The sequence below is a fragment of the Callionymus lyra genome, chromosome 18, assembly GCF_982586985.1.
Source record: "Callionymus lyra chromosome 18, fCalLyr1.hap1.1, whole genome shotgun sequence".
Classification (NCBI taxonomy): domain Eukaryota; kingdom Metazoa; phylum Chordata; class Actinopteri; order Syngnathiformes; family Callionymidae; genus Callionymus; species Callionymus lyra.
The window spans coordinates 9,877,072-9,894,289 of NC_141835.1; the positions used below are offsets into that span (position 1 = coordinate 9,877,072).

General features: G+C 40.0%; 1 protein-coding gene across 6 annotated transcripts in view; it reads right to left on the minus strand.

Moving 5' to 3' along the window:
- The window catches only part of ralgapa1 (Ral GTPase activating protein catalytic subunit alpha 1), an 80,204-nt gene that overhangs the window by 48,028 nt on the left and 14,958 nt on the right, over window positions 1-17,218 (minus strand). For 3 of the 6 annotated variants that reach the window (XM_087780626.1, XM_087780631.1, XM_087780627.1), the window contains exons 17-28: window positions 16,913-17,077; window positions 15,255-15,401; window positions 7,478-9,148; window positions 5,287-5,408; window positions 4,989-5,223; window positions 3,571-3,756; window positions 2,371-2,523; window positions 2,106-2,299; window positions 1,937-2,035; window positions 1,717-1,872; window positions 475-603; window positions 274-399 (exon numbers count right to left, since the gene is read on the minus strand). In XM_087780626.1, the coding sequence (XP_087636752.1) occupies window positions 274-399; window positions 475-603; window positions 1,717-1,872; window positions 1,937-2,035; window positions 2,106-2,299; window positions 2,371-2,523; window positions 3,571-3,756; window positions 4,989-5,223; window positions 5,287-5,408; window positions 7,478-9,148; window positions 15,255-15,401; window positions 16,913-17,077 (3,383 nt within the window). The remainder of the gene's footprint in view (window positions 1-273; window positions 400-474; window positions 604-1,716; window positions 1,873-1,936; window positions 2,036-2,105; window positions 2,300-2,370; window positions 2,524-3,570; window positions 3,757-4,988; window positions 5,224-5,286; window positions 5,409-7,477; window positions 9,149-15,254; window positions 15,402-16,912; window positions 17,078-17,218) is intronic. The other 3 variants (XM_087780629.1, XM_087780630.1, XM_087780628.1) reach the window with 3 other exon arrangements.

The window sequence follows — 17,218 nt, forward strand, 5'->3', positions numbered from 1 at the left end:
CACTCGCACACCGATTATATCCCCCTGGTCACTTTAATGGCTGCTTTCTGATTCAAAACAAGCCCTAATAAACAAGACCGCGAGTCCAAGATGCCGCTGCGCATGGCGTTTGCTGTTTACACAGCCACGACAACAATAACAAAACCGGTGCCGGCGCCGCTTAAAAGAATAACTGATGAAACATTAGACCGTTTTTGGATCCGGACCCCCCGCTGGGAGCGGATGGAGAATAGAATTGACCTAAATTATAAAAGAAAGAAGAACTCGTCGTACCTTGATGTCGGCGAACTTGGTGAGCAACACCTCTGCCGTGTTGGGATGAAGAGCCGGAAGCTCTCCGTAAAAATTAGGAAAGCAAACAAGAGATCCGAGTAGTATCTGAGCCTCCACTCTTGGAGCCTTGATAAGAAGTCATGACAAGAAGAAACAAGTTTTAAAATGTTCTACGAACAGTTTGTTACGAAGAGAAATTACATTCAATGAGGAGCAGGAAGTCACTCGAGCAGCGGCGATGATGAAATCCAGGATCAACATGGTGGCCCCGGGGAGACCGATGCTGAAGAAGCGTGGACTGCAGTGCTTGATGATGGTGTTCACGATGTCCTTGAGGAATTAAATAGAAACACAAATTTAGAAAGTCAGTGATGACCATGAGGAAAACGTCTTTGGTCCGAGACAAGTTTTTGATAATAACAAGCAGTGATGGGTTGATGAGGCTTCATGAAACCGACGATGATGTATCATGATACACTGTCTTCAGAGGCCACTGGAAAATGAAGTGAGGTTTTATTGAATAAGTAGATCAGAGCCATGGATTACAAAGCATTGAGTGGCTGTTCAAAATGAAGCTCTTTATGAAGCCTTGTCAATCCATCAAAGGCACATTAGTATTTATTCATTATATATTTTTTATTACTTAAAAAACTTTTTTTTTTTAATTCTCCTAAGCAAAATACATAAATGATAATGTATGCATGATGGTATGTCCATCTTCTTGTCAATAAAACATATATTATAAGAAGAAAAAAAAAAAAAAAGTAATTCGTATTTACAACAAATATTTTTTTAAATAGTATTATCAAATCAGCATCCTCACCCAGAAATATTTGAATCCGTTATCAAATATTTTAAATACAATACTTTCTTGTTTTATTTACTTTGTTTTAAGTCCTTAAAATGTCTTCTTATTCAGTGTTTGCCTTTTAACCTTTGTTTCATCGCAGGGTCAAGGTGACCTTAAGGCCCCGAAACAAATGTGTTTGTGGTATCCCTTGTGTTGTCTCTGGGTCAAGGTGAACGACCTCCACAACTGCATATGCATTTATGGAAGCCAGGGAGGTCGTTCACCTTCACTGAGAAGCAACACAAGGGATACAACAAACACATTTGTTGTCAGGCCTTCAGGTGACCCTTGACCTTGAGTATTATCTCTGAAGCAACATTAGCCTGTGACTCTTGACACATGAAGAGACTTGTTTTATTAAAAAATAGACCAGTAAAGTAGTGAAAATGAGTGAAACACAAACTCTTTATGGATCATTTTTTACCAGGTCTATGGGTCAAAGAAGTACGGGGACCCCTACACTAGAGCACATTTCGTTGAAAGGTGGATTTTAAAAGAAAAAAGATCTACCTTTAATGATTCACTATTGGGTTTTTGAAATCATCTCTTAAAAGGGATTGAAACTGAGAAACCGGAGTGGTTTGACACGATACCTGGTCCAGATGCAGCAGACCCTGGTGCATGATGTTGTAGAAGTGAGTCAGAAAGTCGGTGTTGGGCGAGACGTCCTGCCGTCTCTTCATGATGCGACAGATCAGCTTGTAGGCGTGAAGCTTGCCTTGCTTGTATCGCTCTGGCAACATAGTGGCCTGTGGAGCACACATGTTTAGAGATAATGGTTCTATAATGACACACAATGACACTCGTGGTTACCTTGAAAAGCCAGGGCGTCAGAATTCTGAGAGGTGGAATCAGGACAGGGGGCGGCGGCGAAGACTGGTTGTCGTTAGAAATTCCCAGATTATCTCGGATCTAGAAATTAATTTTGTTTATTACGCTTGAATATTTCTCTGTGGGTTTTCTGGAGAAAAAAAACCCAAACCTTTTCAAGGTTCTGCCACAATTCACACAGGTAGTCAAAGACCTGCGCGTGGATCTCTGGATTCTTGATGGAGTTGACATCCCCGAGGATACCCAGCATCCTCCGCCACATCACCGTGGCGACGTCGGCGTGCCAGCCGATGAGGGATCCGCCGGCCATGACGCTGCAGTCCTCGCCCGGGAACTCGCTCGTCTCTATAAATAGTTAAAAATAAGTTAATTTCTTCACGTTTTCATGGCGTGTGAAGGAGAAAAAAATTAATAACCCAAATCGTCCTGCGCCTGAAGCACAGAGTTGTGCAGCTTCTGGTCCATTTGAAGTTGTGCGTGATCGTTGTGGTCCGCTGTGAGCGTCGCAGGGGAAGGGGTTTGAGAACGAGAGCCTCCCAGGGAGTGCATGGGCGACGCACTTTCAGAGCCTGGACACACATGGAGACAGAATGAAAAATAATCTCAGAGACACTGAGAACACCAGGGCTGTGTGTTGGCAAGAATCTGGTTGATATGATACATATCACGATACAGGGTCAACGATACGATATATAGTCATACTGTAGTCACAGGGATATATTTGTAGTATTGTCGAGTACTTGACTCTGGTGTTGCAGAATTTACAGACCACAGGACTCTTGACCAAATTGCTTTCATTTGTTTTGAAACCAAAATATGTACAAACATCAGCTTTCAAAGCTGCTGTAATCCACATTATCCTCTCATCCTCAGTCATCACCATGATCTCCCAGGTTTTCATTTTTCCATTAGCTATGGAGGACATCATTTTGCTGCCATCTAGCGGTCAAAGGTTTAATTGCAATACAAAAATGAACAAACGCCTTGAATATTAGTCAATAAAAATTGAATCGTTTCTTTTTTATTACACAGTTAAATGAAATATGAATCATTATCTATTATGAAAATAAAGTTTAATTAGAAAACCACAAAAAAATATAAACCATGTACAGATATTTTCTCAAATCAATATTGAACAAGTCGCCTAGACTCCGCTATGATTGTATCCTCTCCGCAAAATGTAAAAGCCAAAATATCTAAATGTTCATTGTAAATAAATAAATAAATAAAATAACTTTGTTTTAAAAACTTGATTGAAATGTAAACCATAAAAGAACCAATTAAAAAAATAAAATATCCTCCCATCCTCAGTCAACGCAGGATCTTACAGGATTTCATTGTTCCATCTGCTGCCATCTAGCGGCCAGAAGTTTGATTGCAACACAAAATAAACAAACTTCCATAATATTTGCGTGTTAATAATGAATAAGAAAATTGAATTGTTTTTATTTATACTGTACGCACCTTATTGAAATATAAACAATGAAACAACCATGATAAAAATAAAATTTCAAAGCCAGTTCTGTTGAAAATCAATACTGTATCATGGGGAAAAAAATGTGTCTATGGATATATTCTTGCACAGCTAAGGAGAAATAAAAGAGAAAGGAACCGACCTGTAACGGTGACGGTGTGACTCAAGCTGCTGGTCTCCGAGTCGATGTGTAGAGTCGTTAGACTCGCTACTTCAGGCTCTTCGCTGGCAGCACCACCTCCCAGACTGTCCTGGTCCAGGGAGCTGCCTCGACCCCCTTCCCCTCCAGACGCAGCCCCTCCACCCCCCTCTGAACTGTAAGTGAAGTCTAAAACAAAAGGAAATAATAAACAATAATTGTTAAAAGTAATCTCATCATTCAAATAAGATAATGTAACACATTGATATACTTTAAAACAAAACAATAAATAGAATAATTTAAAGTATTTTGAAAGATATGAAAACAGATGATAATCCCGAAAATCATTGTGTATCTAATAAGTAAACAAAACTTAGTAGTTTGTTGAGGAAAGAGTGTCAAGAGTTGGCTGAAGATCATTTTTCTACTTCCTCTAATACTTCCTCTAATACTTCCTCTCCTCTTTTAGGGAACAGAAAGTTCCTGCAGGAAGATCCAGACATCATGCTGATGGTTTACTGCCGTATATTTCTTATTCCAATCATCCCTCTATCCTTCAAGTCTTTCATCTATAATTCATCAACATTTTCTGATGATTTTTTTCTTCAAGCAGGGGTTCCAGACTGGCAGGGGACCACCAGAGGTCGGTTCTTGTGGCGTCTGGGCTGCAGACTAGAGGGTCTTTCAGCAATTTTTTCTTGGACACATTTATATTTTGTTGTTTATTTTTGACGTGAATTCAGGCCAATTTTATTATTATTTTGCGAATTTTCCGATTTATTTTATTTTGGAAATCTGTTCAATCTTAACTATATAATCAAAGCTTAAGTTTGAGAGCCCGGACATTATACTTTATCGTTCATTTTAAGAATTAGTCCGTGTACAGCCTTCATAAATTTAATTAAAATAGGATTTTAAATCTTGTCACTTCTATGAAACTTCTATTGAAATTGAATTATTTTTTGAATAATTTAATCAAATACTTTCTAAAATGAAAAGTTTAATTTGTTAACCTCTATATTGAAAAGTTGCATTTTTTAAATAATTGAACAAAAATAATTGGGAATTTTTAGTTTTTTGTTTGATGCTTTAGCTTAATATTGTAAAGAAAAAATGAGGGATTTCTAAATTCAATATGTTTTAATAATTAGCCCTTTATGTTCAATATTAAAATAATATATAAACATGTTATATTGAATTTAAAAGCCTAAGAATTAAAACAATTGTTATATTAGAAAATGTATTTTTGATTGATTGAGGAAGGAAATAATTTATTTTGAAAATTATTTGTTAAAAATAAATGATTCAAAGCTTCATTATATTTCAATCAATAAAACCAAAAAAAACAAATCAAGTTTCATCATTTGTGTAACTGATATAATTCCATAAACAAGTCGTATTTTCAAACAAAGTCGTCTTACTATCAAACTTGCATGTGGCGTATTGAAAGGCGTTGAAAGAATCCGATTGGCTGTCGGAGCTGATGACATCAGAGCCACTGGCGCTAGCGGGCGACGTCCACTCCGAAGGAACCCCGTGGTCGTCAGCCGGCCTGGGATCGTCCGAGGGTCGAGATCCGGGACTCCTGCCGGCCTCCAGGAGCTCCGGCAGGTCCCTGGGAACCTCCAAACTCCCCGGGCTGCTGCCGCGGCGCCCCTGAGCAAAAAAACGACAGATTTAACGAAATCCAATATATTGGAACTCGTTTGCTTCACTCACTGCCGTCCCTTTGGCTCTCAATCGTTCCTGGATGAACTCGTCCAGGTCTGTGAAGTTGGAGTTGCTGCTCCCGACGTCGCTGGAGACGGGGCGCGCCTTGGGGTTCACCTCCTCTTTGTTCGCTACAGAAACGGAGGAAGATCGAGGCAGATTTCATGTTAATAAACAAAAGAAATGGAGCTCGCGACCACACACACAACTGGACTCACACAGAGTTGAAAAGATTACTTTAACAAATCAAATAACACTTACTTAAAATCTAGGGAGGAATATAAATCTTTTTAAATCTTTGTGAAACTAAATTTAAATGTACTTTAGTCCCTAGAAAGGCAGACCGTCAAATCAAAGAAGCCAAAACGCAGCAGGCAAACCCACCGAATTAAAAGCGATGCAAGAGTTACTTCACACCATGCACAGAGCAGGACAAGAGTATCCATGTGTTAGGTCCAACATAAAGCAGCATCGATTAGTGTGTGTTATGTTTAGGGTTAGACTGAAGGGGGCGCTATGTGGGCTCTAAGGCCTTTAAAGGAAACAAGCTGAACAACTTTTTTTTTAGGCAGTAAGTTCATTTTAGTGAGTGAATACGCAGGAAGTTCGTCTCCAGTATCCAGTAGCTTCCAAGGAAGCATTTCTCATGCATTTGACGAGACAAACTAACTTTCTTCATGCGAAATTTAATGAAATAAAGCGTCTTAAATTTGTTAAAAAATAAATTATTCACCTTTGCCAGAATAAACACACTCAAAAGGTAGGTTATATGTTTTCTTATCTCACGCCTGGAATTATTGCTCGTTTTGAACCAGATAACGACGTTTATCTGGTCACTTTGCTCGAGTATGGTTGGGGGGAGACCACAGGACAGACCCAGGGTATTAATCCACCCGGAGCTCAGGTAGTGGTAACTATTAAGTCTCAGCTAAAAAAACGTTTTTATGAAAAAATAATTAAGCTGCTTTTATTTTTTTTATTCCAAAACAAAAAAAAGCATCTCAAATGCCACAGTAAAAACACGACAAAGTGTTTATTCCAGTTCGACACAACCTTGAGAACTGGAATAAACACTTTATATGAAGATATATTTTTATTTAAACTTCTGAATGACATCGCTCTTAGTTCGAGGTTACCGTTTATATTTGCCCTCCCCCTTTTTTTTTCCTTCTTCTCTTTAAAACAAAGTTTGTAAACCCCTCACCTATGTGGTATTTGGCAATTTCTTGTCTTATTTGGGGGCAACAAAGATTTATAAGTTCCATTTTCTAGTAGCTTCCATGTTATAATGGCACAGGTGAATTACTACATATACACAACTTCAAAATGGTGCCTCGCAATATCTCGGTTATTTTTTTGCACAGAGTACTGCATAGCAAGAACTCCCATGATGCATTTCTACACACTGCTCTACTTAGTGTCGGTAATTGGCTGCTACAATACTGTATTTAAATGATAAGGTTGTTGACAATAAGTGATCGACAGCTGCGATGGGTTGGCTGGGCGGCAAAGCTTGAAGCTTGTTAGGAAGGGATGACCCGTCATATGCAATGTTGTGCTTGCAAGATCATATGAATGTTGTTAATTTAAACAAGTTAAAAATGGGTGTTTTTGGATTTTCGTTTCGGGATTTCAGAACGAGGGACCCCTGTATTAGGAGCAGTCGTTGCATTTATTCTGGAGACTATATGTTTTCAGATGCTTATGAATGAATCACAAAGAAAATCCCCCAAAATATAACTGATGGAATAATAGTTTTTCAGGCAAAAACAATACATTACACAGAAACCACTCAAGAGGAGAAGAACCCCGGGGGCCCCTTCAGTGCAGTGTGCAGGGGCCCCCCGGAGACCGAAAGGAAGTAAAAAGAGGGGGAGAGTCCGCATGCAGGGAGGTGAAGAAGAAAAGTGCAGCCTCATGACCCGGAGAAGAAGGACGAGGTGGAGGGGTCGTCGGGGTTTAAACTGTTACAGAGAAGAGGAGGGTCTTCGGTAGGGAGGGGTTGGGGGGGCTTGGATCAGGAGGAAACATCACCAGGGAAGTCCAGCAGAGAGATGATGAGTTTTCAGCCAATAAATACCATTCCGTCATAAACAAAACCGGTTAAACGCAGCCAAAAAAGGAAAAGAGTGATGTTTGTGTGTCTGTCGTCTCCACTGCCGCTGCTGCTCGGGCCCCTCGTGACCTCGTGACCCCTCACCTGCCGTGCTCGTCTTCCGTCCAAAGTAGCCCAGCACATGGGAGTAGAGGTCTCTGAGCGAGGCGTCGCCCATGGCGGCCCGGCCCTGCCTCTGTGGCGACGAGCCCTGGGACGACCCCTGACCTCGGGGCCTGGGCTTGGAGGACAGAGCGTGGACGACCGACTTGTACACGCCGCCCAGGAGGGCCCCCTGGTGGTGGTGGTGGTGGTGATGATGGTGGTGGTGGCTTCCCGGCTCCTGGGAGCGAGACCTGGAGGCTCGGGAACGCAAGGCGGAGCGCCCCAGGCGACCCCGCACCCCAGACGGGTTGCCGGCCTCGGGCTGGACCTCCAAGGAGGACGCCAGATACGGCTTTTCCTTGTCGCCGCCTCGGCCTTCCGTCACGACGTCCGGGCTGGACCGGTCGTGCGACCCACTTTTGTGGCCGAACTTACCTGCGCCCGCCGCCCCGTGCTTCCCCCCGGACCCTCCCCCGCCCGCCGGACCCCCCTGTTGCCGGTCCCCGGCCGAGTGGCTGTGAGTGTGGAAGTGACTGAGGCGGCGCAGCCGGGCCTTCCAGTGCGCCTCCTTGCTCTCCAGCGGGTTGTGGAACTGGACCGACTCGGTGGACGGTCGGAAGCTCACGTGGACCCCCGACTGATGCTTCTTGCCGCCCCGCTGCGCCTTGGGCTTGGTCGCGTCCAGGAGGGTCGGCGCCGGTTCCGCGACCTGCTCCGCGACCGGCTCCTGGTTCAACGACGGGCTCGCTCTCGAAATTGGATCTTTCACTTCGCTTTGCTTCCACGCCTGACATCCCTCCCCCCATCCCTCCGCTACATCATCCCTCGCTTTCTGGTGGTTGTGTCTTTCTAAACTGGAACTGGCCTTGACGCTGGGACTGGGCCACTGACACTGGAACTCCAGACACTCGTAGATGCTCAGCTGATCCGCTTCGATCTCCTCCGTGGAGTCGACGCTGCTGTGTCGCACGGACTCGCCGGCCTTCGCCGCGAGCTCAGGGTGCGCGCCGTCCGGCTCGCTCTGGCACAGGAGAGGGAAAATGCTGCCCTCTAGAGTGCGACCGGGGCTATTACAACCCTCTTTCTTCTTCTCGCCTTCCTTGTGAGTGAAGTAATCCCTGATGGAGGAGAACAAATCGTCGTCTTCCACGACCGCTCCCGTCTCCCCGTCGTCCTTGTCGGAGGAGAAAGTGAAAGCGGAATCCCAGTCGTCGACGAAATCCGAGCTGGATCCCCGGCTCTGAGGGCCCACCTGACGCCACGGCGAGTCGTAGACCCCCGAGTCGTCGTGTCCTTCTGAGGTAGAGGATTTGACGCCGTTGGAAGAGGTGAAAGGGGAGGGAGGAGGGGAGTGAGAAGGGTGTGCGAGCGCTCGGGCTGCGTGGCTATCGGCGGCGGGGACTAAGGAAGCGACCGTGGGGAGGCTCTGGATCAACCCTGGACCCTTCTGAGGAGGTTCGTCACCTTTGACCCGCTCGGCGATGAAGGGCTCCATGATGTCGGAGGTGCTGCTGCTGCGGGCGAGCGGCGAGGAGAGCGGCGGCGGCTCCAGGTCGCACGCCGACGCCTGGAACACGTCCGAGCAGGAGGTGGGAGGAGCCTCGTCGCTCTGGGAGGCGTGGCGCATCCGAGAGGGTCGGGTCGTCAGCGTGATCGGAGGGTCTTCCAGGTCTGGAGGGAATAAAAAACAAACTTTAACAACCAGAAGATAGAATAGTTGTTGGTCTTATGAAGTTTATTTTTCGTTCTTTCATTTATTTATTTTTTAGTAAAGTTTGTTTTTCTTAAGTGATCTAAAAACAAAGTTGTTGACAGACAAAATAAGTTGTTGTTTTTTTTACATTTAGTGTTGTATGTTGATCGTATGATGTATTGTTTTATCTTGTTGTGTTAAAAAGGTGTTGTTGTGTATTTGTGTATTTGTATAAGTGTAGTCGTCCTGTTGTGTGTTGAAAAAGTTTCGTCATCATGTAGCTTTTGCGTGTTGAAAAAGTGTTGTCACAACTGTTTTATGCTACACTGTGTTCTTGTGCTGATAAAGTTTTGTCATCTTAATGTGTGTCCAAAATGTGTTCTCGTTCCTGTTGTGTTTTGATTTCTTGAACAAGCGTTGTTGTGTGTTGAACAAGTGTTACTGCCCTGTTGTGTTTGCGAAAAGTGTCGTCATCTTGTTGTGTGTTGAACAAGTGTTGTCGTCCTGTTGTGTGTTGACAAATATGTTATCTTTTTTTTTTTTTTGTCATTCTGCAAAAAAGTGTTGTCATTGTGTTGTGTGTTGAAAAAGTATTGTCATCGTGTTGTGCTCGTGCGCTGAACAAGTGTTTTCACAATCTTGCCTGTTTAAAAAGTGAAAACACTTTTCAGTGAAAACTAATTTTTCAACAGGCAAGAACTAATTTTGTTTTACCTATATGTATTGAAAAAGTTTTGTCCTTGTATTTGTGCGTTGAACAAGTGTTGTCACAATCTTGCGTGTTGAAAAAGTGGTTTCATAAAGTTGTGTGTTGAACAAGTTTTGTCCTATTCTGTGTTCTTGTGCTGAAAAAGTGTTGTCATCCTAATGTGTGTCTAAATGGTGTTCTCGTTCTGTTGTGTTTTTGTGTCTTGAACAAGTGTTGTCGTCCTGTTGTTTGTTGAAAAAGTGTTGTCATCCTGTTGTGTTTTTGCGTCTTTAACAAGTGTTGTCGTCCTGTTGTGTGTTGAAAAAGTTTTGTCATCATGTTGCTTTTGTGTGTTAAAAAGGTTTTGTCATCATTTAGCTTTTGTGTGTTGAAAAAGTGTTGTCATCGTGTTGCATTTCTGTGTTTACAAAGTTTTGTCACAATCTTGCATTTGAAAAAAGTGTTTTCATCAACTTGTGTGTTTTGTCATTCTGCAAAAAAGTGTTGTCATTGTGTTGTGTGTTGAAAAAGTATTGTCATCGTGTTGTGCTCGTGCGTTGAACAAGTGTTTTCACAATCTTGCCTGTTTAAAAAGTGAAAACACTTTTCAGTGAAAACTAATTTTTCAACAGGCAAGAACAAATTTTCTTTTACCTATATGTATTGAAAAAGTTTTGTCCTTGTATTTGTGCGTTGAACAAGTGTTGTCACAATCTTGCGTGTTGAAAAAGTGGTTTCATAAAGTTGTGTGTTGAACAAGTTTTGTCCTATTCTGTGTTCTTGTGCTGAAAAAGTGTTGTCATCCTAATGTGTGTCTAAATGGTGTTCTCGTTCTGTTGTGTTTTTGTGTCTTGAACAAGTGTTGTCGTCCTGTTGTTTGTTGAAATAGTGTTGTCATCCTGTTGTGTTTTTGCGTCTTTAACAAGTGTTGTCGTCCTGTTGTGTGTTGAAAAAGTTTTGTCATCATGTTGCTTTTGTGTGTTAAAAAGGTTTTGTCATCATTTAGCTTTTGTGTGTTGAAAAAGTGTTGTCATCGTGTTGCATTTCTGTGTTTAGAAAGTTTTGTCACAATCTTGCATTTGAAAAAAGTGTTTTCATCAACTTGTGTGTTGAAAAATTGTTGTGTGTTCTGTGTTCTTGTGTTGAAAAAGTTTTGTCATCCTAATGTGTGTCCAAAAGGTGTTCTCATCCTGTTGTGTTTTTGCTCCTTAAACAGGCGTTATTTTGTGTTGAAAAAAATGTTGTCATCGTGTTTTGTTTGTGCGTTGAACAAGTGTTGTCACAATCTTGAGTGTTGAAAAGATGTGTTCCGGATGTGTATTGAAAAAGTGTTTTCATCCTGTTGTGTGTTGAACATTTTTTAAAATTCTAATCTGTCTTTTTGTGTCATGAACAAGTGTCATCCTGTTGTGTGTTGAATAAGTGTTGTTGTCCTGTTGTGTGTTGAACAAGTGTTACTGTCCTCATGTTTTTTAGAAAAGTGTTCTCGTCCTGTTGTGTGTTGACAAACGTGTCATCTTGTTTGTTTTTTAAAAGTGTCATCATCCAGTTGTGTGTAAAAAATAAAGTGTTGTTGTCCTGTTGTGTGTTGACAAACGTGTCATCTTGTTTTTTTTTTAAAAGTGTCATCATCCAGTAGTGTGTTTTGAGGAAGTGTTGTCGTCCTGTTGTGTGTTGAAAAAGTTTAGACATCATGTTACTTTTGTGTGTTGAAAAAGTGTTGCCATTGTAAGTAAGTAAGTAAGTAATTTTTATTTATATTGTGCTGCTGTTGCGTATTTAAAAAGTGTTGTCATCGTGTTGTGTTTCTGTGTTTACAAAGTTTTGTCACAATCTTGCACTTGAGAAAAGGGTTTTCATCAACTTGTGTTGAACATTTTTTTTTTTAATCCTAGACTGTGTTCTTGTGCAGAAAAATAATGTGTGTCCAAAAGGTGTTGTCATTCTGTTGTGTTTTTGTTCAAGTCATAAAAGCACCACAGGACGACAACACACAACAATATGACAAGTGTTATTGTCCTGTTGTCTTTCAGAAAAGTGTTGCCAACTCATTGTGTGTTGAACAAGTGTTGTCGTCCATTTCTGAGTTTGTGTCTTTCAACACACAACAGCACTTGTTAACAAGTGTTGTCATTGTGTTGCTTTTGTGCGTTTAAACAAGCATGCGTGTTGAAAGTGTTTTTATCAAGTTGTGTGTTGAATTTTTTTTATCCTATACTGCGTTCTTGTGCTGAAAAAGTGTTGTCATCCTGTTGTGTGTTGAACAAGTGTTGTCATCCTGTTGTGTTTTTGTTCAAGTCACAAAACGCACAACAGGACGACAACACACAACAATATGACAAGTGTTATTGTCCTGTTGTCTTTCAGAAAAGTATTGTCAACTTATTGTGTGTTGAACAAGTGTTGTCCTCCATTTCTGAGTTTGTGTCTTTCAACACACAACAGCACTTGTTAACAAGTGTTGTCATTGTGTTGCTTTTGTGTGTTGAACTAGCATGCGTGTTGAAAAAGTGTTTTTATCAAGTTGTGTGTTGAATTTTTTTTATCCTATACTGCGTTCTTGTGCTGAAAAAGTGTTGTCATTCTGTTGTGTGTTGAACAAGTGTTGTCATCCTTTTGTGTGTTTGTGTGTTGAACAATTTATTTTCTTTTCAACACACAACAATATGACAAGTGTTATTGTCCTGTTGTCTTTCAGAAAAGTGTTGCCAACTTATTGTGTGTTGAACAAGTGTTGTCGTCCATTTCTGAGTTTGTCTTTCAACACACAACAGCACTTGTTAAGAAGTGTGTTGCTTTTGTGTGTTGAACAAGCATGCGTGTTGAAAAAGTGTTTTTATCAAGTTGTGTGTTGAATTTTTTTTATCCTGTACTGCGTTCTTGTGCTGAAAAAGTGTTGTCATCCTGTTGTGTGTTGAACAAGTGTTGTCATCCTTTTGTGTGTTTGTGTGTTGAACAATTTATTTTCTTTTCAACACACAACAATATGACAAGTGTTATTGTCCTGTTGTCTTTCAGAAAAGTGTTGTCAACTTATTGTGTGTTGAACAAGTGTTGTCATCCATTTCTGAATTTGTGTCTTTCAACACACATCATTACTTGTTAACAAGTGTTGTCATTGTGTTGCTTTTGTGCATTTAAACAAGCATGTGTGTTGAAAAAGTGTTTTTATCAAGTTGTGTGTTGAATTGTTTTTTATCCTATACTGCATTCTTGTGCTGAAAAAGTGTTGTCATCCTTTTGTGTGTTTGTGTGTTGAACAATTTTTTTCTTTTCAACACACAACAATACGACAAGCGTTATTGTCCTGTTGTCTTTCAGAAAAGTGCTGTCAACTTATTGTGTGTTGAATAAGTGTTGTCATCCATTTCTGAGTTTGTGTCTTTCAACACACAACAGCACTTGTTAACAAGTGTTGTCATTGTGTTGCTTTTGTGCGTTTAAACAAGCATGCGTGTTGAAAAAGTGTTTTTATCAAGTTGCGAGTTGAATCTTTTTTATCCTATACTGCGTTCTTGTGCTGAAAAAGTGTTGTCATCCTGTTGTGTGTTGAACAAGTGTTGTCATCCTTTTGTGTGTTTGTGTGTTGAACAATTTATTTTCTTTTCAACACACAACAATACGACAAGTGTTATTGTCCTGTTGTCTTTCAGAAAAGTGCTGTCAACTTATTGTGTGTTGAACAAGTGTTGTCGTCCATTTCTGAGTTTGTGTCTTTCAACACACATCATTACTTGTTAACAAGTGTTGTCATTGTGTTGCCTTTGTGCGTTTAAACAAGCATGCGTGTTGAAAAAGTGTTTTTATCAAGTTGTGTGTTCAATTTTTTTTATCCTATACTGCGTTCTTGTGCTGAAAAAGTGTTGTCATTCTGTTGTGTGTTGAACAAGTGTTGTCATCCTTTTGTGTGTTTGTGTGTTGAACAATTTATTTTCTTTTCAACACACAACAATATGACAAGTGTTATTGTCCTGTTGTCTTTCAGAAAAGTGTTGCCAACTTATTGTGTGTTGAACAAGTGTGGTCGTCCATTTCTGAGTTTGTCTTTCAACACACAACAGCACTTGTTAAGAAGTGTGTTGCTTTTGTGTGTTGAACAAGCATGCGTGTTGAAAAAGTGTTTTTATCAAGTTGTGTGTTAAATTTTTTTTATCCTGTACTGCGTTCTTGTGCTGAAAAAGTGTTGTCATCCTGTTGTGTGTTGAACAAGTGTTGTCATCCTTTTGTGTGTTTGTGTGTTGAACAATTTATTTTCTTTTCAACACACAACAATATGACAAGTGTTATTGTCCTGTTGTCTTTCAGAAAAGTGTTGTCAACTTATTGTGTGTTGAACAAGTGTTGTCATCCATTTCTGAATTTGTGTCTTTCAACACACATCATTACTTGTTAACAAGTGTTGTCATTGTGTTGCTTTTGTGCATTTAAACAAGCATGCGTGTTGAAAAAGTGTTTTTATCAAGTTGTGTGTTGAATTTTTTTTTATCCTATACTGCGTTCTTGTGCTGAAAAAGTGTTGTCATCCTTTTGTGTGTTTGTGTGTTGAACAATTTTTTTCTTTTCAACACACAACAATACGACAAGCGTTATTGTCCTGTTGTCTTTCAGAAAAGTGTTGCCAACTTATTGTGTGTTGAACAAGTGTTGTCGTCCATTTCTGAGTTTGTGTCTTTCAACACACAACAGCACTTGTTAACAAGTGTTGTCCTTGTGTTCCTTTTGTGTGTTGAACAAGCATGCGTGTTGAAAAAGTGTTTTTATCAAGTTGCGAGTTGAATCTTTTTTATCCTATACTGCGTTCTTGTACTGAAAAAGTGTTGTCATTCTGTTGTGTATTGAACAAGTGTTGTCATCCTGTTGTGTTTTTGTTTAAGTCACAAATGCACAACAGGACGACAACAATATGACAAGTGTTATTGTCCTGTTGTCTTTCAGAAAAGTGTTGCCAACTTATTGTGTGTTGAACAAGTGTTGTCGTCCATTTCTGAGTTTGTCTTTCAACACACAACAGCACTTGTTAATTTTGTCGTTTTCCGCATGCGTGTTGAAAAAGTGTTTTTATGAAGTTGTGTGTTGAATTTTTTTTATCCTATACTGCGTTCTTGTGCTGAAAAAGTGTTGTCATCCTTTTGTGTATTGAAAAAGTGTTGTCATCCTTTTGTGTGTTGAATATGTTAGAACAGGATGAATAGAAATTGTTCAAGCAGGGAAGTAACACTTATGTTGTACTAGCACAAGTACATTAAAACAAAAATATCATCTTCACAATTGAATTAAACCACTTCACTACTGCATTAAAAAGTGTCATCACGCACTTTAAAGGTGGAGCGAGTGAGATTAATCGCAGAAAAAGACAAGTGGCAGGTCAGAGGGCAGGTAGTGCGAAGATAGTGTACCTGCCAGCTGGTCGGCAAGGGGGGGCAGATAAGGGTGGTGGTGGTTGTGGAGGACAGGAAGAGGCGGAGCCAGAGCGGGAGCACTCTTAGCACTGCGAATAAAGGCTGAGGACAGCAGAGAGTCGCCCGTAGAGCAGCTACGCAAGGCTGAGGAGGAGGAAGAGAAGGAAGGATGTAATAAAGAGGGAAGGAAGAAATAGGGTTGGTTGAAGGTGGGGGGGTCGGGGAGGAAGTAGTAATGGTTTGTGTAAATGAATGAGAGTCAAATGATAGTAAACGATGGTGGTGAAGGACACAGAGAAAGTGATTAGACGGCGTCAGCTCTGTAGAGAAGAGAGTGAGTGTGACAGTGAGCAAGAGGTGCAAGCACAGCGTTTTTATACACTTATCAAAGTAGTAACTGTTTCACAAGTACTAGTAAAGTACACATTCTAAATATTTAAAAATATATTTTAACTTATTTAATCGGAATGTAACTGTTTAATATTAGATTTATGTAGTTGAAGTTACCCCTCAAAGATCTTTTTTTAATCAGAAAGCATTTTACATTAATAGAAAAAGTACTTCACTTCATTTGTAGTGATGTTTACCAGGTGTGTGGGAAAAATGTAATACAACGATATATATATCAATATTTTCCCCCCACACTTGTTCGATATTGAAAAGTATTGTATTGATTTAATTTCATTGTTTGTGTTTTTGGTTTATTTATATTCAATTTAGTGAATGTTTAATTTAATTTTTTTAAATTTACAATTAAAACGCAGAAATTCACAGCATTTGTTCATTTTTGTGTTGTGATTAAACTTCCGGACACTAGATGGTAGCAGTCATTAGGTCTGATCTGAATATATGATATCGTGAGCTGGATATATACTGCATCGAATCATTTTGTGAGCCCAGCATATCATATTGAATCGTAGCGTGAACCATATATATAATAAATATATATATATATATATATTATTGGACTATAGTAGTTAGAAAGTAATAATACGCTTAAATATTGCAATGTTTTTTTTCTTGATACCTCATACATATTCATCAGCACTGCATGTACAGCATTCATTTGCAGCTATACAAATAGCTGAGTGATGACTGAGGACGAGAGGATACAATGGACTCTAGCTTCTTTCAAAGCTGATGTTTGGACATATTTTGGTTTCAAAACCAAATATATATATATATATATATATATATATATATATATATATATATATATATAGTCGTAACTGCTTTCATTATTTTTGAAACCAAAATATGTCCAAACATCAGCTTTGAAAGCAGCTAGAGTCCACTGTATCCTCTCGTCCTCAGTCATCCCTATTTGTATAGCTGCAAATGAATGCTGTACATGCAGTGCTGATGAATATGGATGAGGTATCAAGAAAAAAAACATTGCAATATTTAAGCGTATTATTACTTTCTAACTACTATAATTCAATAATATATATATATATATATATATATATTATATTATATTATTATATATATTATTTCGAAACAAATTGTATTGTGAAATTAACTTAAGAGATTTATTAAAGCCCTACTTTTCCAGTCTTTTTAATCACTTGAAATTGAATTAATTTGATCGTAACCCTTAAATCCACTTGATTAAATCTTAAGTCTTAAGTCTGGATGAGGCAGTCGACACTGACCGACGGTCTTCTGGCGGACGATACTTCGGGCCTTTTCGATGCCTGGCGACCCGGCAGTGGTGGCGCTTCTCTGCCTCATGGCTGCCGCCTGACCCGGTTGGTCTCGACTCCAGCCTTTGGAAAAGGATCGATCCACGATCGGCCTGTGGCCCTCGGAACCGATGCCTGATGGAGGGAGGAAAACAAATCAAGGTCGGAGTAAAATTAAATTTTTATTCAAATCCATGTAGATATTTGGTCATAATATTAATATCTTGACCTGAAGAGACCTGTTCAGGAGAAGATAAGAGTCATTGTGCTTGTAAA